The sequence below is a fragment of the Oreochromis niloticus genome, linkage group LG6 (genome assembly GCF_001858045.2).
Source record: "Oreochromis niloticus isolate F11D_XX linkage group LG6, O_niloticus_UMD_NMBU, whole genome shotgun sequence".
NCBI lineage: Eukaryota > Metazoa > Chordata > Actinopteri > Cichliformes > Cichlidae > Oreochromis > Oreochromis niloticus.
The window spans coordinates 30,873,193-30,892,038 of NC_031971.2; the positions used below are offsets into that span (position 1 = coordinate 30,873,193).

Below are 18,846 nucleotides of genomic sequence, written 5' to 3' on the forward strand. Positions count from 1 at the left end.
TTTATTTCCTCAGGTTTGATAAACATTTCTGATAAAGAACAAAACAAATTATTTTTTCATGATTGCTACACGTAAATTAAATAATAGAAATACTCAGTAAATTTAATAGTCTACTTGAAAATACAGAGGATGCCAGCATTCCTCATTTTAGAATCAACGCATGCAGAGCGTCAACTTTTGTCCAGCCACAATTTCTGTTGTAATGTATAACCATTATTTCTGCATGCCCTTGTTATTTAAGTGTCTAGCTTAACAATTATACGTAGGACAATCTTCCTCCTGCTGTAGAGTCTGAGTTTCCCTCACCAGTGGTTGGGACGAGCAGGGACTTGCGGTGGCCGCCTGTATTAAAAGATCACGAGAAGAAGATAAGATTTTGGGTAAGGGTATTAGTAAAACTCAGCGGACAGAAGAAAAGGTGAGGAAGAACAGGATTGCATACCTTTAGTAATTCCTTCCCAGCTACATGAACAGCAAAACACCGAAAGCAACTAGCTTCATCATGCAATGCAGAAGATCTTATCAGGCCGCATACAGAAAGTGAAATTTTTCTCTTGGTCTCCTAATCTTAGAAATCAAAAGTTCTTAACCTCAATTCTGTGTAAATGCTGACACAAGAGGCATGTTCTGCATGTTTCACTATTTGTGCAAAAAAAAAAAGGAAAAAAAAAGATAAAAGTAAAGAAGAAGAAGCTGTAGCCACCAAACACGTGTCTTTTTCTATTCATTTATTCAGTCCATCACTTCATTAAAAAGAAGAGTGTCTTCCTTACATTTTTTCCATTATGGCTTAGATTTTTTTTAAGTAATTATAATTTTTTGCTTTACTGTAGGCACTAATGAGGATGAACAGCTGTGGGAGGTAATTGTCAGACTGGGTGTTTGACTGGTAAGTTCACTCTTACCTCAACTACTGTATATGTATTGTTAAACCAGAAAAAACCCCACTGCTCCAGCAGCAGTGGGGTTTTTTTTTTTCCTCTTCTGTCTCTTGTTTACTTGGTCTTTAAAAGAGAAATGGTAAAACCTTACCCATAAAAACTTAATTAGTCAAAATTATCAAGCATATAAAATACTGTAGCGTTCGATGGTCACTCTAATTTGTATAAGCCTGTTTGAAGCTGAGAAAAATTGAGAGAAAAGTGTGGTTTACTTATTGAGGTGAATAGTGTGTAAAATTGCTGACAAAATATTAGCAAGTATACATAATACAAAAAGTTACAAATTGTATTGTTGTAAGACACATTTCAATTTAAATGCACAATGAAAAATTCAGCCTGACTTGCTGGTTCCACACTTTTGAGCCATTAAAGTCATCAAATTTATCCCTTTTCATAATACTAAATGCAGCAAATGTCATTATGTACTTGTTAAAAAAAATCTCACAATTACATACAATATGCTTCTGAAATGCACAGACTGAAACAGCATCAGATTACTACTTAACAGTAGTCTAAAGTTACAGGAAAAAAAAATTAGTGACTATTTCTGCTTAAAAGAAATATATAAGTGTAAACAAAGTCTTTAAGACCAGATAAAAAAAAGATTTCTAATCAAGAAGCGAGGGCTCTGAAGGACGTATGATAGTAGGTCGGTTGGGAGCAGCCGGTGGTCTTCTGCTGCAGGAAAAGAGAGGAGAAGAGGTATTGGGGGAAGGGAAGGGGAGGGAACATGCAAGGAAAAATATTGTCAGAAGGTCATGCACCAGTTTTTCCCAAACCACCAACAAAAGCCTGAGTAACACATAATGCAGCCCTTCACCAAATGTTTCAATGCAACTTTCCCCAATACCAAAGCCACACAAAAAAAAGCATCAAGGTCTGTATGTGTGTGTGTGTGTGTGTGTGTGTGTGTGGTTTTACCTAGGAACGCCCGGTGGCAGCGCTGGAGGCACACGGGCCGGCCTTGACGGGACTAGAGGAACAGAGTTGGGATCACCTGGAGGCCGGGAAGGCACGGGAGGTCCAAATGCTGGTGTTGGGTTGAGAGCAGATGGAGGACCTGGAGTGGCCCCCCTCACTCCTGGGGGTCGGCTGGGAGGGGCCCCTGATGCGGTGCCAGGACGGGATGCTGGAGGACTGAAAGAAAGATACGGAAAGATATTTAATATCATGTCAAAAACAAATGTCATATATTTAAATTTAACATAGCATATATTTAAATAGGGTACACGATAATGTCTTTTTTGATGTTCCAGCTGACAGAACTCATATTATGTGATTTTTATACTTCAGTCTGTTTCATTACTGCAAAAAAACATGAACATAGTTGGATGCTGGCATAACTGAAAATGCTCTTTTGCATTGGTGGAAAAAACAGTCTTTAGATGACCTCTGCTGGACATCTAGTGTAATAAAATCAATTGAGCCAAGTTTGCCTGTTTTGCAGAGAACTAACATTACTTTGGGACATTCAGTGGTTTGGAAACATTGAAACAAATCAACAGTGACTATATGTCTATTAATAGTAACATTGGGTCTCTACCTGGTGACCACAGATGTCAGTAAATTTAGAGTGAACTTGCCTTTGTGTTGCCCAAAACACAGATGTTGTGGGTACTTCCCAAATCACATGAGTTCTTTGTTAATACAAGTGTGAAAAGGGTTTTAATTATTATTAATATTGTTTTTTATTTCCCTTTATTATTTCCATAGTCTCAGCAGCTTTGTTTTATCTTGTGTTTAAGTTTTAATGTAATATTTTATGTAAGTCTTGTAAATTTTTCCAAAATTATGTTGTACCTTGGCTCTTTGGCAATCCAGGTATCGTCGACAGGTGGCGGGACTGGAGTAGAAATTGTGGTGGTGCTGATGTCTCCGATGATGACCAGAGCCTCTTTCAGAGCATGGTACATCCTCAGCATCTCATCTCTTCTCTGAGCCTGCTCCGCTGACTCCTCCATCAAGCTGCCCTGGTCCCCTGCAGAGTACAGGTAGGCAAGCAGCTCTGAGTGGATGAAGTCCTTGGCCTGGAAGTGCGAGTGGGAAAAGGGCAGCAGTTTAGAAAACGAATTCTAATAAGATTCTGTATTCCACATTTGAAAAGCTATAAATAATCTTGAACAGCACTCTATAAAGTTGCTTTTTAGATAAAGTGCACTGTTTAAATTATTATATAATTATTCCCAGCCCCCCTTTTTAACACTGTTTTAGTCTTTGTCAACTCCTGAGGGGAAATGTCTGACTCTTTTATGTGTACCACTACACTCAGCAGCTGTCTGCTTCCTGCCTGCTTTGAGTAAAGTCTCTGACTAATGTTGAGTCACTACAATAAAGCAGTAGACATACGCTGTTGATCATGAGATGCATGATGGTCTTGGGCATGAGATCTCTGATGGACTTGTTGACAATGCTGATGTATGAGTCCACAAGGTTGCGGATAGTCTCCACCTGTCGTTCCAGCTGCGGGTCCATGGACACGGTGTCACTAGGATTCATCGCATCTTCATTCTCAGTCTGCAGGACACCAGGCAGATGGATAGAGACAGAGGAAGCAAGAATGACCATGAATAACAGGTCTCTTTAGATAAAAAGTTAACACATTTAGAAACACCAATTCTGGACTGATATACCAGCAGAAGGGTACGATGCAAAGGTATTTCAACACAGCCAGGCTTTCCTTTTGTGAGCTAGCTTTATAACCTGCGTCAAAGATAAACAATAATACAATTTCTTTGTGAATCGAGAGTTTCTTCTTCAGGCTCTGTGTGTGCTCACATAAAATGAGACTTGGTGAAAAAAGGCACAATAGTGCTAGGAATAAGTGAAGTCCTTGCAGATGGTGGTTAATTATCATGAATTTATAAAAGTATATTAATTTTAACACTGCTGCTTTTCATTTCTAATGTGACAGCTGCACATTAGAGGTGTGAAACTTTATACTTATACATGAAAGATTAAAAGTAACTCAGTAAATGTAGGTCTGACACTTCCCCATAGTCCAAATAAGGAGACATGTAAATGACTTTTGGGCAGATCAAAGCAAAACTGATTTTGCTTATCAAATATTGTTGTTGATAATTAGCCTCCTGATGGACAGATACATTTTTAAAATCTGTCTTCTATAGTTAAAGCTGTGTAAAATGAAATTGGCAGCAATTTGTCAAAGATAAAGATATTTGCATGTTGTTCCTGTGACAATGCAACAGTTTGCAATGCACTGCTGTGATTGTTAATGCAGTTTCCTTCAGTGGTCTTAGTACAGGAGTTAACTCTTAACATAATGCTTTGTAATACTCACCTCTGAAAGCACTAGAATAAAAGGTTCCCCAGGTTTCTAGATTGTAAGTGTAACAATGTAATACCTGGTCCTTTTCTGGGTAAACACCAGCTCTCAGGAAGGAAGCCTTCCAGCTGTCAACATCCTCCTGAGTATCACATGCCAGTTCAATCTGACGCAGGTCTTTGTACACATTCCTGTAAAGCACACATGCACAAACTTTGAACAAAGATCATATCTAAAAAAAAGCCGCCAGCATTACTGTAATGATTATAGACGATTAAAGCGTCCACACCTCTGTTCAGTATTGAAGATGGCAAAGACGTGTTTGCTGGACATGAAGCCCTTTTCCACATCTCTCAGCTTCAGGTTGTCAAGAGGCAGCATATACTTCTTTTCCTTTTCCTGATAAAAGACACAGTTATGTATTGACAAGTTTAAAAGTAGACAGACTTAAAAGCATAAAGTTATTTCAAAAACAAACTCTTTCACTGCTCGGAACAACTTTAAGACATTTCTTTAAACGCACACGTAAGATTTTGCCATTGTTTGCATGCTGTAACTTCCGCTTTACTCCAGTAAATTATTACTTAACCTTTTGTCTTCGAAAGCAGCCTTACCTCATCGTCTTTGTACCAGGACAGAGACTCGGCGGTCAGGACAAACCAGTATTCCTTGGATCCCCCTTTCATAATGCTGATGTTGATGGTGAGCCAACCTCTGCGGATGACCTGTACACAGTTACATCCAACAGTTGATTAAGCTGTACACCCTGTAAGACAGGTGATCAACAGCAAGCGACCAGAATGGTAAAAACAAATGAAACCTAAACATATACCGAATATTTGCCCCCAAAAATGCCACAGCAACATTAAAAACAGCAACATAGCAGCCATGCTGGTGTAACAATGTTCTTAATAAAAAAAGGAGATCACTAAGCAATCAGATCAGTCCGTACAGCATCAATAAATGCACCACAAAGAGTACAAACAAGTGATAATAGGTTCAAATGGAAAGTCACCTTCTTTGCATCCTTTTTACTGCCAGACTGATGAACAGGAAGACAAATGAACACACAGGGATAATGAGCAGACGTATGCAATACTTGGAATCTGGTTGGCGTAACCATAGATGGATTGCACAGTTGGTGCATCAGCCTTGCAGACAATTTGTTACAGTGGATCGCTGTGACAAATTGGTTCAAAATGTAACTTTTATAGACCACTAGTGCAGGAATTTCCCAGTATAATTAGTCATAATTGCAGATATGTGTCACTGTTAATTACTTAAAGTCTTAATACTGCAATTAAAATTTGATTTTTAAAAGAGCCTGTAGTTCAGCTTGGAAGGGATTACTGATGGCTAAATTTCATTAATCAAATGTGCTAGAGTGGAGCTACAAATTTCTTGTTTGTTTCTGTGGAATGGTCACCGACACAGCAAAAGAACTCTGAGCATCTGAGCTGTGAGCTACAAGACAAAGCCACAGCTATTTAGGCTATGGCAGCAGTTTGTATCAGTCTCTTCTGTTAAAACAGATCCACACGGGCATCCTTTAAGATTTGGCCAGTGGTTTTCAATTTCTTTGTGCCTGACACACACAGAGGGAACTTAGGTACAAACCTACAATCTCACTCCATTGGCATTTGGTTTCAGTCTTTCTAAGATTTCTAAGATTTGTGTGATTTCCAATCGCCTCTTTAGCTAACTTGGCACCATATCAGTAATCAGCTTCTCCTGACAAATAAAGCACTGTTGGGCTTCTAACACCCGTAAATCCTGCTGAAGCTGCACATCTACAGACAGTTTTTTCTACTTTCTTTAGGTAGTGGGTTGTCTTTACTGGTTTGCTGCAATTTACTCCAAACGACAAAATCATACCGTAACACATTTGTAATCCATTTGGCAGAGTTTTTCCAGATTTCTTTTTTTTTTAAGCAGACACAAGTACATGTGACTGCGAACTTATCGTAAGTTTAATAAAAATTGTCCCAAATTCCCACACATCAACTTGCCTTGTGTATACAGAGCATTACAGTGAATTTTAAAAAGGAAGCTGTAAGTTTTTTTTGTTTGTTTGCTTTTTTTTTAATGACAGCTACTCCAGTTCTCATAACACATCCTTGTTAGTGTAACTCTCACTTCCCAATTCCTCTCATCACGGAGTACAAATCTTGCTTCTCGGCATGGACCGAATGACCATTCACTCTGCACCCAGTGAAGAAGGAAGTGACAAATGGAGATGTGGGGGCTTCATACTTACAAGAATCTCTCCCTAGGCTATTTAAAGGAGAACCACAAGAAGAGGCAGAGGAAAGGGAAATTTAGGGAGAGTACTAGAGGGCCACAGACAAGAGTATGAACGTGTGACGAAACAAGGTAATAATGACAGGAGAGATAGGCTGAGACAACATCAAGAAATGAAAACAGAATAACAGCAGATGGAAGCAGTCCACATGCCTCTGTGATGACATCACAGATGAGGTGTACACTGTATCTTTGATCACCTGATTGGGCATGGCTCGCTTCTTGGTGGCATTAGCAGCAGTCCTTTGCTGGGCGCTGTAGGAGGCAGATTTCATAACATCAGATACAGAACTTTTTTCAAACGGGGATTAGATGATGGAGAAAGCAGTGCTAAGCAGTCAATAACTGTCACAACTCTTAGATTCTTTCATGCAACATGAAAGAATCTAAGACATCAGTTTCCTTTTGATCAGTTTGCTTTTGATATTTTTTTTAATCTTTAAGGCAGAGCAGGATGAACTCTTGAGTAGCCTTTAAATGCATTCGTGTTTAGTAGAATTTCATTTCAAACTAAAAGGGAGAAAGATTAAACGCTAACCAAACCGAAATATATTTACACACAATGCCCACTTTATTAGCCACTCAACTGCCCATTAATGCAAATATTTAATCAGTCAGTCACTTCGCAGCATGTTCGAGATGACCTGCTAAACTTCAAACTGAGCATCAAAATGGAGAACAAGGCGATTTAAGTGACCTTGAATGTGGCGCTATTACAGGTGTGAGACGAGCTTGCCTGAGTGTTTTAGAAAGTGCTGATCTACACAACCATCTCTAGGGTTTACAAGAAATGGTCCTAAAAAGAGAAAATATGCAGCTGATGGCAGTTCTCTGTGAGAAAATGACTTGTAGATGTCAGAGGTAGAATGGCCAGACTGCTTAAAGCTGATAAAAATAACGACTCGTCACAACCAAGCTATGAAGAAGAGCATCACTGAGCACACAACAGGCAGAAGAACAGGAAACTGAGGCTACATGACAACTGGACAGTAAAAGACTGGAGAAATGTTGCCTGGTCTAGTGAGGGTCTGATTTCCACTGCAGCATTTGGATCAGAATTTTGCATAAACAACTTAAAAGGAAGGGTTCATCCTACCATGTTCAAATGTTTAGGCTGGTGGTGGTGTAATGGTGTGGAACAGATTTTCTTGGCACACTTTAGGCCCCTTAATACCAATTGAGCATACACAGTGAGCATACAGAGGCTCCCTGAGTACTTTTTTATGATTTTATGATTACAATATACCTGCTTTCTGTTGGCTATTCAACAGGATAGAGTGTCATGTCACAAAGCTCAGATTATCTTGAGCTGGTTTCTTGAAAATGAAAATGAGTTGAATGTTCTTAAAAGGCCTCCACATTTACTATATCTGAATCCAGTAGAGGACCTTTGGGAGGTGGTGAATAGATGGATGTACAACTGACAAATCAACTGTGGTGCTATCACATCAATATGGACCAAAATATTTTTTCCAGTGCTTTGTTGATTCTCTGCTATGAAAAAAAGCATAAGGTGGAGCTCCCAAGGCAAAAGGAGCTCCACCCTAGGTACTAGGTGTACCTAATACAGTGCCCAGTGACTAATCACTTACAGTCATGGCTAATGATTATTTTTGTTCATTGTTAGCACTGGCAATTGATGATTAAACATGGTTTACAAAAGTGTTACAAAATATCTATCACTAAAACAGCACAAAAACAAAAACAAAAAGAAAAACAACTGCAAATTCTCACTTCTACAAATTCTGACACGTTAACTGACAAGTTTCAAGAAACTGCTCTAGGGTAATTCCACTGACAGGTGTGGGGTAATCTGTGCTGCCCTGAGGTTGTATTTTAACTGTAAATGTAAAATAATCCAAATAAATTTAAGTGAACGCTTTTTGTGTTAAGAATGAATCTTAGCCTGTGTATGTATCATTTCAAATTTAAGCTTACTTTTTCGAGATATTACAGAATAGTTTGAAAGTTCCACACGATAAAGCTCAACATTTGATTGATAAACTCTACACACTGAATTGATCTTGAAGAGAATAAAGCTGTTCACGTAGATGCCCTTTCTCACATGTGGCATATGAGTCTGCTTCAGATGAGTTTTCAGTAATGGAAAGACTCGGTTTAGGTGAGGGTTGGTGTTTGGAGCACGCAGGAGGCAGGTCACATGACAGCCACTTGCTTGCTAAATGATTTAAGACTTTTTTCAGGCAGCAACTAGTGGTGGAAAAAGGCGGATAATGTTTTAGCTACTACGATTTATCATGGAAATGGAAAGATTTTACTATCACATATATAATTAAAATGTAAATATGAATCCCCACATTTACTTATCCTAATTAAAGTGAATAATCTGTATGTTAAGTTTGTCTTACTTGGCAAATCCAATAAAGTCCTCATGGTTAGTGTTTATGTAGGACAGCTCAATGTCAATCAACAGCAGCACCTGCCAAAGAGGGCAAAACATGACGTGTTGTGTACACAAACAAGGGAAGCTTTATAATTGTTCAGGTAAGCTCCATCTCTAGCACGCACCTGGTCTTTGGTCTTGCTGTCTCTCTCTCTGATATAAGTGGTGACAATCCGCTCGGTCTCCTCTCTCAATCGGGGGTACGAGGTAAGCTGTAGAAAGCACACATACAGAGATACATGCACATGCACCGCTGCAGATTGATGCAGATTACACATGGATACACTCTTACTGTATGTAGGCTCAACACTGTAAAACAATCTGTGTCTCCTTGTAAGCAGCTACACTCAACCAGTGACAGTTAAGGTACACCATGAACACATGTTTGAGGTCAGACGACTAACATACAACACCTTAGGAGGCATGCGTTAACAAGTCCTCAATCAGCTTGAGATTTTTTGTTATCTATGAAAATTTAACCATATTATAAAACAGCACCGGGTTAATTAACCCTTCCACTGTACTATAATCTCAAGCTCATAGAGAAACCAGGAAATCAGTGAGGTTAAAAGATAGGAAAGAGGGAAAAACAGTCTGGTAGAGCATTGTGAGTGTCTCATTGTGGATGTGAATAGTGTAGAAAAGGTACACCACTGGAAATATACACAACAACAGCCACAGCTGTGCCATTTTAAGCAGCCACATGTCTTGTGAGAGGGGAATGGATTTGATATCAGTGTGGTAGTGTTAAATCACTAATCCCAGTGATGATGGGCTGAGTGGATTTCAGGATCAGAGTGTGAAGGGGCTCTTGGATTTGTCATTGGGGGTCCAGGGGAGCAGCAGGATGGATGTTCAGCAAAGCCTTCAAGCAGTGGGGAGGGGAGACGATCAAAAACACTGACAGGACGAGTTAGTTTATTGAATTTATCTGCTCTTTTTCACTATTTAGTCTTAGCCTGTCTGTTTTCTCTCCTTCACTCTTGTGTCCTTTAGCTCTCTCTCCATAACCTAAACATGCCTCTCTGCTATTCATGTTTACCTTTTCAGTGCACTTCCTGATCAGGGTGACAAGCTCGACGACGACCAGGTCAACACATTTCAGACAGGGATCTTTCAGCTTAATGATCTGCTTTTTCACTATAGCTTCAAACGCCAAGTCTGGGGTGAACAGGCCTGTCCTGTAGTGATGCATCGTGGGAGTTGGAGGTTTAATATCAGGAGGAAGAGGAGGAAGTGTTGTATGGGCCATGGTGGGAAAAAAAGGGAATGGTGATAAAAAAACAAAAGCCCACGTTGGATGGAATAGTTTGGGAAAACAGAAAGCATTTAAAGAGGGAATGTAAAGATGAAGGTTGAGGAATATGACAAAAGGGAAAAACAGGTGGTTAGTTAGTTCAACTTCATGTTCAGAACAGAAACAAGCTGCAGGTTGATGGAGGTTTCAGCTTCCTGTACATGTGCATGCTAACTGGTCGGCTTATATCTTCTTTGTCGCTGTAGAAACATGACTTCAAACTGTGTACAGGCAATCACAATAAAGCCTAACAACTTTGGTTAGTCCCACCTTCATAACAAAATTTCAACTTGTCCAATAAGAGGCCCCCCCGAGTCTCAGCTATATGTTGGAGTTTTGTTGTAGAACAGAAACAATAGCAGGCTGAAATTTAGTTCAAAGCAGGGCTTTGATTAAGTACAATCTCAGGAAGCAGCTGTGGCTGTAGACGCTGTCTCGAGCTATTTCTTCAAATCAGGCCTGCAGCTTGTTTTTTGCAAAGAACCTGTACAGGAACGTGTCACAGCCCATCTATCTGTTACTACACAGCTCCTCAGAAACACCACTCCAATGCACTGCAGTACAGCCAGAACATGTAACTTTATATAGTTTTCTTCATATAAGAAAACCTCAAAGCGGGATTATAAAATAATTCTTTTAAATTCCTGTTTCAGTTGTGCAGTCCAGAAAAAATTGTCCAGAAGCACGCAAAAATGGCTACTGTTGGATGAAAAATTACATCTGGCAGTACAAGCTATGCATGAGTAGCAGTCGGGCAGGCGACCATGCAGTGATACCTTATTGGTGCACTGTCTGACTGTGTTGATGAGCTCCTGGATGACCAGGTCGATGCATTTCAGACAGGGCTCTTTCAGCTTAATGATCTGCTTTTTCACTATGGCCTCAAACGCCAAGTCAGGGGTGAACAGGCCTGTCCTGAAGGACATACAGACAAGACAAACATGGAGACATGGAGCAGGAGACACATGGGAACAGTGTGAAACAGGTACATACACACAGGGAAGGCATGAGCGGAGAGTGGGGAAAAAACAAACGAGGAAGAGCAGAGGAAAGAGACGGAAGAATTGGAGCAGAAAATAGACATAAGGCTGACAAGCAGCCGAGAGATTACACACATTATAGCCAGCACACAAAGAGGGACACATAAAGCACGGACAGAAAAGAGGTAAGACAGGTAAGCAGACAAATGTGTGGGTTTCTTTTTTTCACAGCCTGGCTCAACTTGCCTGACTCCATGGATGTTCTTGATGGCATAGCTGATCTCTTTCCTCAGCTCCTTCTCATCAAACTCCATCTAAGACACAGTGGAATTTATTCATTATGTGTATCATCGGTGATACTTGCAGCCAGACAACAGTAGCAACAGTCTGAGAGGTGTTTGTGTTCTTTGGGAAATTCAGTGGCAAATAAAAATATGTGACCTCAAAAAAGACAAAGAAAACTAATTATTTTTGAGAAAAGGGATGATAACACTTGTCACCTTCACTAGTTCAAAGGGAAACCGCTCATGAAAGATACGGTTAATCTTCGCTCCACCAGACAAGTTGGAAGTATCCACTTGATCTCCAGACCCTTCTATACACTTCTCAAAGTCCACACCAAACTGCTGCACCATCCTGCAGGTTTTACAAAATGAATATTAAATTTAATATCCTGTAGAGTTTTCATGCATCTGTGGATCTGGGTCTGTGGAAGTGGGTACTGACTGAAGTAACGCCTTTGTCTTGCGTGCCGGGTCGTCAGGACGGAAGTTTTTGTATTCCTCCACCTCCTTCTCCAGTGATAGCAGCTGGCTTTGGAGTTTACTGCGTAACCCTGGCAACGTGTCGCGGATGTGGTTGGTGAGTTGCTGTAAAAAAGTTACAATAAAAAAGTTTTTATGAACACTTCTGTGCTAAAAGTGACTGTCATTGCCTATTATATGTGTTTGTATAATCAGGTGTGCGTCTCACCTGATTGAGGGTCTTCTGGAGGTGTGGTGTACCCATGCGTTCTGCAATGTGCCTGTATGCAGGATGAGACAGGAAGAACTTCCTTTCAGCGGCTAAAGCAACACGGATGTCTTTCTTCCCATCAATGTCCTTTTGACTGCGGTTCACCACACCAATATAACCTAAAGAAAAGTACAAACAAGGCACACAGGGAGTTTAGAAGACCATAACCACATCATTTTTTGATTTGTAGCCCAACTAGAAATTTAATGGATTTACTAAAAACCAGACTGAATTCACAAAGTGGAACATCCCCCCACACTTTACTAAAACAACAGCATATGTGACTAAAAATGTAAGATCTCATTCTTGCTAGTACAAATATGTTAAAAATTACAAAACTAAATATTGTACAAAAAGCTACAGTTCCTCCAAAGTTAATTTCTTAATCTCTGATTAAAACAGTGTTCGTTTTACATCAAAAAATTTTTTTAATGAAATGAAAATAAAATACTCTCAAAGACACACCCCCCCAGAAAACTCTCTGTTTGAGCTCTTGCCCTTGGGGAGGAAATTCAGAGCTATTAAAGCAAGGACAAACCGATTAAAGAACAGTTTCTTTCCTAAAGTAATTATTCCACCTAATGTTGAATAAATGCCCTTTGACTGCTGTTTTTGAAAGCAGTAGGAAGGCAATGTGCAATATGTGAAAAAACAAGAACATGTGATTGTGTTTTATTATGTTGTTTTTCCTTAGTTATAATGGATTTGCTTTCTTTTTATTGCTCTATTCTTCTACAGGATGCATTTAATTTTGCTGCTGTGGAAATGATAATGACAAATAAAGTGTCTGAATCTGAAATAACAGGCAAAAATTGAAGCAAACCTTAAGTCAAAAGAGCCTCTTTGAAACATGAGCTGCAGTTCCACGAATCCCCACTAGAGGCTATGCAGTAGCTTTTTATACCCCTACATTAAAATGTTCAACTTCTTGTTTATCCTCCTCACAAGCAGCCTATTCATTTATGTCCTCTGTAATGGACATTTGCTTTTTTGACTCATTTGAGCTACCCTACTAAGTCCTGATGTACTAAATAGAGGACATCCTGGGCTTTCCATTGATATCTCATGTGTTTGTGTGACCTCTTTTAGCTCCAAAGAGGCAGGAAATCACAAAAAAAGTTCAATGGGAAGATTCTTTTTTTCCTCGGTTCTCAGGAGGTTAGAGACAGGAACAAAAACAGATTTGGTCTTTACAGTTAATCCCCATGTTTTTATGACAACAAAATTATGCTTTATTATGTTTGCAATAGGTAGGTGTCGTCTTGTTTAGCATTTTACTGGAAGGCACTCTAAAGAGCTGATGTTCAGTTATTCCAGTAAGTAAGTATTAAATAGGATGTTAACTGTGGCAACACAAAACTGTGTAAAACAACATCCTTTTACAAAGGAAAACAATCAGCCATCTTTAAATGCTTCCAGGCATTTAATTGGGCAGTTATTTTGTATCATTATTAATATTAACTTAAATTTCAATGGTTAATGCAGCATAAAAACTGTGTATGGAATCACCAGTCAAATCTAACAAATAAAATAAAATAAAATAAAATAAAATAAAATAAAATTAAATAAAATAAAATAAAATTTTAAAAAACCTTAAACATGTGGCTGACTTGCATGTTGCTATTGCTCAGCTTATGCACAGGCTATCCATATTCCAAAGGCCAGTGCAGCAACCTAGGTTCAAATCTATCACAGACTATTTGCTCCATGTGCTCCATTTTGCCTAATTTTTTTCCCTCCTGGTATTTATTTTTCTGCCTCATTCAGTTCATCAATTAATTTAGGATTACTTGAGGGACAGGCCTCTATCTTATAATGTCTCTGGCTGTTGTCCAAAAATGGTCATGCGAGGTTTAAAGAAAACAACAGCATAGCAAAACCTCTTGTCCACAAAACAACAGGTGATACTGCTGTGGCTGTGGCACGGGAGTTTGTTTTCTGACTGTACTGACTTTGGTTTTGTGTGCGTACCTCTGCGGAGCGGCAGAAGTTTGTTTTCCAGGATGTCTCGTGCATCGGTCCCCTCGTCCATCAAGTCCAACTTTGTGATCACACCAATGGTCCGTAGCCCTGAAGAAAAGTCACAATTATGTTTTAGTATACAAATAGATAATTTCAGGATAATTTCAAATAAAAACTTCTTGTCATCAGCATTAATAACTGTTGAGTAACAAATAATCTGCAGTTACTGTACAATCCCTGAAGTTGCTGCAAAAATCATACCAAAAAGGTTGCCAAGAAATATGTAGATGTGTGTAGGTCCACATATTCTGAACATTGGCTTACCCTGAGGGTCCACCTCCTTTGCAATCTTGAGGGCATCTGAGTTGGCCAGATCTGTGTTTGCAGGGGTAACAGCCAGGATCAGACAACTCTCCTTAGTGATGAACTGTAGCAACATGTCTCTGATCTGATGCTCAATGTCCTGGGGTTGGTCACCGACAGGCACTTTAGTCATCCCCGGTAGGTCAATCAGGGTCAGGTTCAGCACTGACAGAGAAAAGAGGGAAGGGTGAAAGTGATCAGACGGATATTGAACACTGGCACTAAGAAGGCTGAGTTTGTAAACGTGTGTCTGGTACCATTAGGGGAGTAGACACGGAGGTTGATGGGGATAGGGGAGATGCCTTTGTTGGATCCAGTGAGACGGTCTGTTTCCGCTTCGATCTCCTGGCGGACCTCATCAAAGTCTACAAACTTCCTTCCTTTACAGTGCAAGAACTCGGCATACTCTACATGAAGATAAACAAGTTTTAGACGGCAAGAAGAAAACCGAATGGACTGGAAGGAAATGGCACAAAGTAACACAGCTGTAAGATGTAGTGAGTGAAGCTCAATTAGTGGCACAAATGATGCTATTATTAAACCTTTATCGTTATCGATTTAGAGTGAAGGATTGTAAACGCAAAACAATAAATGATATTGCTGTGTGGTACATTTCTCCAGCTTTCTTCAAGAAAGGCCATATTTTCAAGAACTACCTTCTAACAACTGAGAAACAACTTACCTGCTTTACTGTTAACCAGCTGGAGGATGAGAGGACGACGGGTGACGATGCCAGATCCTCTGGGCAAAAAGTCCCTGAAGGAGAGAAGCAGGTAAAGTTCAACACAACAAGTAATGTTTCATAAACAGGCTTTTCATTTTTTTAGTTTCATACAGCATTTACAGCACTTATGTTTTAGTTTCTTATTCTATTATACTTTATAATTCCTTGTCTTTATTAATATATTTCACATAGCCCTGAATCTACTTTTTTATTTGTTTTGTAACATTTTTCTGTCTTATTATCAGCTTATACGGCATCTGTGAAGTGGTCTAAAAACCGGCAAATAAAAGGTGCTACACAAAAAGGACTTGACTTATTGCTTAAAATAAGTAAATACAACAACAACAACAAAAAACCCCCAACAATTTCATTTTTAAACTAAATCAAAATCCTAAATATTTAGCATCCCCTACCAAAATAAGAGTTCATGGTGAAAAACAGCTTTCAAATACCATTAACTGGAAATGCAGGGCTCCATCTGAGTTTTTGCATTATTAATGCAAACTCAAGATTGACTTACATCCCTGTTCAATATAAATAGTGCAAAGACAAACAGATGTCGCCCACTGTTTGCCCTTCTCATTATATACACATTCATCACAATGGAAACTCCTGTCCAATAGAATCGTGATCATTTCCAGGTCACTGACTACACATCTCTCTGGGCCATGAAAATATGTCTTTATCTGTTTTTCTGTTTGCATGCCCAGCCAGCAGCAAGGTCCAAGTTTTATTGTAAGGTAAATAGGCCCCACGCACTAACATATAACGATTTGAAGCTATACGCATGTATACAGCCCCTGCTTGTAGTCACTGCTGACAGCGCAGGGAGGAAATTGCACAACTGTGATGCCCATCCTGTTTTTTCTCTCTCTTCCTGTCACTTATGAAACCACGACATGAATCAGTTGAAGCAGCGGGTCATCTAAACTGGAATTGCAAAGGACACTGCTAAGTTTTTGTATTCCTCCACCTCCTTCCTTTTGTAGTTAAGGTCACACTGCTTGTCCTCTAAACCAAGTACAATAAAAAAAAACCCAAACAACCAATGAATTAGTCCACCAACACAAAATTAATAATGAACATTTTGCATTATAATAAATTCTTTTGGGGGGGGGGTTAAACAAACAAAAATTTGGACTTTTTGGGTCATTTTACATTATAGCAAAATTTAAAAGGAACATTTTTTTCCATTGTGGGCTTTTTAATAGTCAAAGAAATACATTTAAAGTCTACTTGGGCTCTATGAATTACTATTGGACATTTTTTGTGGGGTTTCTTTTGGACTTTGGATAGACCCAATCACTACTTAAGAAAAAGAAGGCTCTATTTTGACACATAGCCCCCTCTAATCCTTTATTACAGTTTATACACACCCACCAAAAGAGTGCTACAGTATGTCCCGCAAAGCTATTTATTTTGTGTTATTTGAATTGCAGGTGGAGAACTAAAACGGGGGAAACTAGTCAACATTTTATAAACAATGAAATAAAACAATAAAATAGGGAAAAAAATAAAGCCTACAATCAATAATCGAAACTGTTAGCCGGACGTGTCTGACAAAAACTAACTTGCACCTTCGTAAAACAAGTAAACACCGCAATCTCAAAACTCAGTGTTTCATCTCTGAATGTCAGTGGAGTAACTAACAAACATGAAAACAGCTCAGTACTCTTCTGTGGGTATCTGGTGGTACCCAGTGTGTCATATACACATGACAGTGCAGCTGGTGACATCACTGATGACCCCAGCACAAACACATCAATGCCTCTACTGTCTCCCTCAGCCACTGCTTGGGACTTGGAGACAAAAGGAAACAGGGAAAAAGGAGACATGGCTGCCTAATCAACATTCCCGATCTCTTGAACAACAAATGAAATCATTTGGACATGTAGTCGATTAAAGTGGTCCTGTTTCTTTGTTACTAAAACTCAAACTGTGGATTAGGCCCCTATAACTGCACTACAGCCATGTCTCATTCCCCTTCCGGATTTTGTTTCAAGCTATGTCGATGTGTTTTTAATGTAAAATACTGATTATTTTACACAACGTAATAAAGTGAGCAGAGTGACTCAAACATATGGCAATAATGTAACAGCTGTTTTACTGCTATTTATCATCGAGAAGAATCATAAACTGCTTACTGGAATTCCTTCTAGCTCATTCATCAGCCTCACAAAGAAATTCAACAGTGCTTAGCATGCTGAGAGGGCAGAGTCAAGGCATTTTCATATATATACGATGGGTGTAACTGTCTAATAATAAATGATCAATCCACGATGACTTCATAATAACTGCTAACAACCTTTACATATCTTACCCTTGAAAGTAAAACATTTACCTGACCTGTGTCATTTGAGGACTATGAAGCTATCTTTTCAGAATGAGCAGCCTCAAGGAAAACAGCCTTTGTAAATGTTTGACAGAATGGGCCTAATAGGAAGCAATGGCTGGAAAGAACGGTGGACACAGATCTAATGAGAAAGTCACATTCTTGACTGTATAGTTCAAGAACATAGACGCTAAGACGAAAGCTTTAATTTTTATTGCACTTTACTTTAACACTCGTTTTGTACCAGTTCTGCCAGTCACTAAACAAACAGCTGTGTTCTTGCGTAAAATGCGTAATTATCGATCGTGAATAGCACAGCTCCATAATGGAAAGAATCTGTTGGAAAACTGGGAGGCTCCGACACACAGACGCGTAACCAAGTGCTTAGCTGGCGACTTTTACGCAAAAGCTGTGTGTTGTTTTTATTCAAGGAACAGCGAGAGACTTCTGCCAAAAAAATGAAAGTTAAGCGTCACAGTGTCAGTTTGAGCCAATACTACATATTAATGGTACAACCTCCCAACGAAATTCTCCAACACGGAGCTCTTTCCTGCACTCTGACCGCCGACGACCGCTATCTGAGGCAGGTCCAAGTTGCAGGTCTGGCCGATAGAGCTGAAGGCGTCTTGGAGCTTGTTGATGAGGGGAATTAAGTCTTCCATTCCCCGGTTTCCCATAGCTGCAGCTCGGTCAGCTCAGTGGGCTTTATTCTGCTCTCCTCCACGGTCAAATAGGAGCCAAGGGGGTCTCTTGTCCAGCAAACGAAAAGTTCCCAGATGGCAGTGCAGTCTGTCACAGGCTCGGTGAGTTTATTTCAGTATGACACGAGAGAGTTAAGAGTCAAAAGTCCCACCAGCCTTTAGTAAACCCGCAACAGTCTTAAATGTGTGATCGCATGATAAAAGTCGCCACATTAGACTGAAAACTTCTGTCATCATCCGGTCAGGCGACACCCAGCCTCCGCCGGAGATTGTAGCTCCGCCTGGAGCGTCATTTTGGTCAGTTATTGGTCATCTGGGATGTCTGTCAGTGTACACATACATATGTCATCAGTTTTATGACAGAGCACAGTAGTTTTTGAACTTTGACAAATTAGAAAAGAGACGTATCTTATTCATAAAAACACTTGTTTCACCACCGGTACTAAGAAACAACGATTTTGAATTTCAAGTTAAATTCCTAAACAGTATTTTTCTTTGTTTTGTGTGTAATGTTTTTGCTTTATTTTTTTTTTTTTTACAAGGT

The 18,846-nt window shown here is 39.5% G+C and overlaps 1 protein-coding gene across 5 annotated transcripts; it reads right to left on the reverse strand.

Annotated features, from left to right (window-relative positions):
- Positions 1-232: 232 nt before the first annotated feature.
- On the reverse strand, positions 233-18,538 carry dnm2b (dynamin 2b). 5 transcript variants are annotated; one of them, XM_013274274.3, is made up of 20 exons: positions 18,118-18,536; positions 15,228-15,301; positions 14,803-14,952; positions 14,507-14,710; positions 14,192-14,290; positions 12,179-12,339; positions 11,933-12,075; positions 11,707-11,842; positions 11,453-11,520; positions 11,003-11,141; positions 9,055-9,141; positions 8,895-8,965; positions 6,726-6,780; positions 4,839-4,949; positions 4,514-4,623; positions 4,304-4,415; positions 3,288-3,455; positions 2,742-2,968; positions 1,863-2,078; positions 233-342 (listed from the first exon to the last, which is right to left on the reverse strand). In XM_013274274.3, exons 1-20 carry the CDS (start codon positions 18,276-18,278, stop codon positions 303-305), a joined length of 2,532 nt encoding a protein of 843 aa, XP_013129728.1. In that variant the 5' UTR covers positions 18,279-18,536; the 3' UTR covers positions 233-302. The 5 variants fall into 5 exon arrangements, with proteins under 5 accessions (XP_013129728.1, XP_025763695.1, XP_005454874.1 ...); XM_025907910.1 differs by lacking the exon at positions 233-342 and adding an exon at positions 712-1,616 and having other exon boundaries at positions 18,118-18,535; XM_005454817.3 differs by lacking the exon at positions 233-342 and adding an exon at positions 712-1,619 and having other exon boundaries at positions 18,118-18,278.
- Between the last annotated feature and the right edge of the window lie 308 nt (positions 18,539-18,846).